Source organism: Penaeus chinensis, chromosome 4 (genome assembly GCF_019202785.1).
Source record: "Penaeus chinensis breed Huanghai No. 1 chromosome 4, ASM1920278v2, whole genome shotgun sequence".
Classification (NCBI taxonomy): domain Eukaryota; kingdom Metazoa; phylum Arthropoda; class Malacostraca; order Decapoda; family Penaeidae; genus Penaeus; species Penaeus chinensis.
The window spans coordinates 13,278,953-13,281,452 of NC_061822.1; the positions used below are offsets into that span (position 1 = coordinate 13,278,953).

At 36.8% G+C, this 2,500-nt stretch overlaps 1 protein-coding gene across 1 annotated transcript in view; it reads right to left on the minus strand.

Annotated features, from left to right (window-relative positions):
• The window catches only part of LOC125025202, a 33,611-nt gene that overhangs the window by 17,584 nt on the left and 13,527 nt on the right, over positions 1 to 2,500 (minus strand). Inside the window, 1 exon segment of the mRNA XM_047613176.1 lies at positions 2,249 to 2,392. Coding sequence (XP_047469132.1) covers positions 2,249 to 2,392 — 144 coding nt within the window.

The following is a 2,500-nucleotide window of genomic DNA, read 5'->3' on the forward strand; positions in this document are numbered from 1 at the left end:
TCTTCTTATTTGTCGTTTCTAACCTCTGTTTTCACTCACCACTACAACTACAATAAAATGACATCGTATATCCATACAAATCTTCTCTAATTTATGGTCCTCCGACTTTGGAATTTGGAATCCTGGCTGGGTAACATTGAGAAAGGTGGGATATCAAACTACTTCATGTCCTACCTTATATATAAAACATACAAATCTTTTTTTTCTCTCTCTAAAGTGTGAAATAAACCATTAAAATTGGTTTTAATCAAGCTTGAATATCCTACTACCAAACTTCACTTCACGCATACTATACTATAAGGCTTGGTGGTAATATCTCTGACAAGGCTTTTCAACTGAAACGAGACTAAGTCAACAAAAAGAGATTCAGAAATACTACTGACTCTCCAGGAACAACCCCACACAAAGTGATAGATTAACCAATAAACTGAATCCTATGTCATAAAAGGAGAGGGTATAGTAACGGCATAAATCATACAGTGGAAGAGCTTTTCCGAGTGCACTACAGGCTGCTCTCACATGTGATGGGAGAAAATAGTGTAAAATTTCCGAAGCCGTCCTGCCCTAGCCATTCCAATTGAATTTTACATGGGAATGTTAGCTAAGGAGCCTAAGTGTGTAAATTTCACATTAGAATTACCCCCCCCCCTCAATCTATCTTTTACTATGAACATGAAGCTAAACTGAACATGCCCAAGTAATCTCAGTTATGAAGAAGGCTTCTTTCTTTTCACTTTCTTTTTCCCTGTTACTTATATATGTATATATATATATATATATATATATATAATTAGGGTGTAAAAGAAATGCCCACACTCTGATTTTCAGATCCAAGTAATCTAACAGAAAATCAAATGTTCTGATGAGCTCATATGAAGGCACCAATTATAATTCAAATTTCATGATAGCAATGTAAAAGTTAAGCTAAACCAGATATTAATAAATTAATTCCCATTCTCAAAAAACTACCTCTGATTTATACACTTTTCACTAATTAGACCTTTAAGCATGCCTGATGGCACAAAATGTCAAGACCACACAAACTCACAGCATTAATTTTCCTACAATGATGGAAAAAATAGGCAATGATATGAAAAACAACCCTTTAAATTCATAAATCAGAAATTTACCACAGAAAGCACAAAATACCTTTCTGAAAATCACCTCTTCATTAATATACTAATGCAAATCCACTAATGCAATTTTCAATTTTCTGCAATGCTGAAAAATTGGAAATTTGAATTTACCACAAAATACTTAATCATTTACAAGCCTTTTTAAAAATTAAAATACAGTTTAAAGAAAGGAGGAAAATCCTAAAACTAAGACGAATAAATTTAGCCATGATGCTACATGCATGTCAGATCAGGTATATAATGCTACTGATGATGATAAATAATGATGATGCTGGGGAAAATATTATCCCATTACATGACATACATTTTCCCTTAATACAAAAAAAAAAAAAAAAGCCTTGCAATTCTTTCAGAGGTCGAGCGAGGTTAGTTGGCATTGTACACGTAATAACAAAAAATGAAAAACAAAAAAAATAACAATACGATAATAACCAAACATCCCAAAGTCCATGCTGTTCCTATTAGTCTGGCAGTCACGAAGACACAGCAAGGTTAATGGCAAGCATATCCATAGAGGAGCAATTCAGGACTCGTTCAGGAAAGTAAACAAGACTCAGCAATTCTCATAAAGAAAAAAAAAAAAAAGATTAAATAAATAAACAAATAATAATAACTGAAAAAATAAGCATGAAACCAGAATAGCGTAGACAAGAGTGAGTATTACAAAGAGAAAGGAAGAGGGAGAGAGAGAATCTGAAAAAGGAAGTGGACAAGAGAAGAGAAGAGTAGAGTAGACAGAGTGACTGGAAAAGGAAGTGGAGATTAGAAAAGAAGAGAACAGTAGAGGTAGAGACTCGAAAATGAATTGGAGATAAGAAGAGAAGAAAAGAGAAGAGAAAAGAGAAGAGAGAAGACAAAAGACAAATGAGAACTGAGAGAGAACAGTCACAGAATAGAGTACAGGAAAGGACCTATTCCAATACCTTTATTAATGAAATAAACAACTCATTCAAAAATAAATACCATCCTTCCCCTCACAAGCTACCCAACCAGCCCCATCTCCCCCTTCCAAAGTTGGGGACACCGGAGCCACCTCCCCCGCCTGCCAGAACAACCAACGTTCTACCTGCCTGCCTGCGCGAGACACACCTGAACGTCCAGCTCCCTCTCACCTGGTGTGACACTGTGTCCTGCCTGTCCGTCTCCTCAGAGGCATCGGAGCCCCCCTTCTCTTGCTGCTGCTTCTTAAGCCTACTTATGTTGGTGGAGCCTGATGCAAGCAGCTGAAGGGTCTCCAGGCTGGTATTGACTGCCCCCTGCAACACCATACTGTCATTGCATCGAGTCATAGCGGCACAACATTGCTCTCCTCTCTATCAATTCAACGGGATTCTATTTCATCATCTTTTAAAGGTCTTATCTCT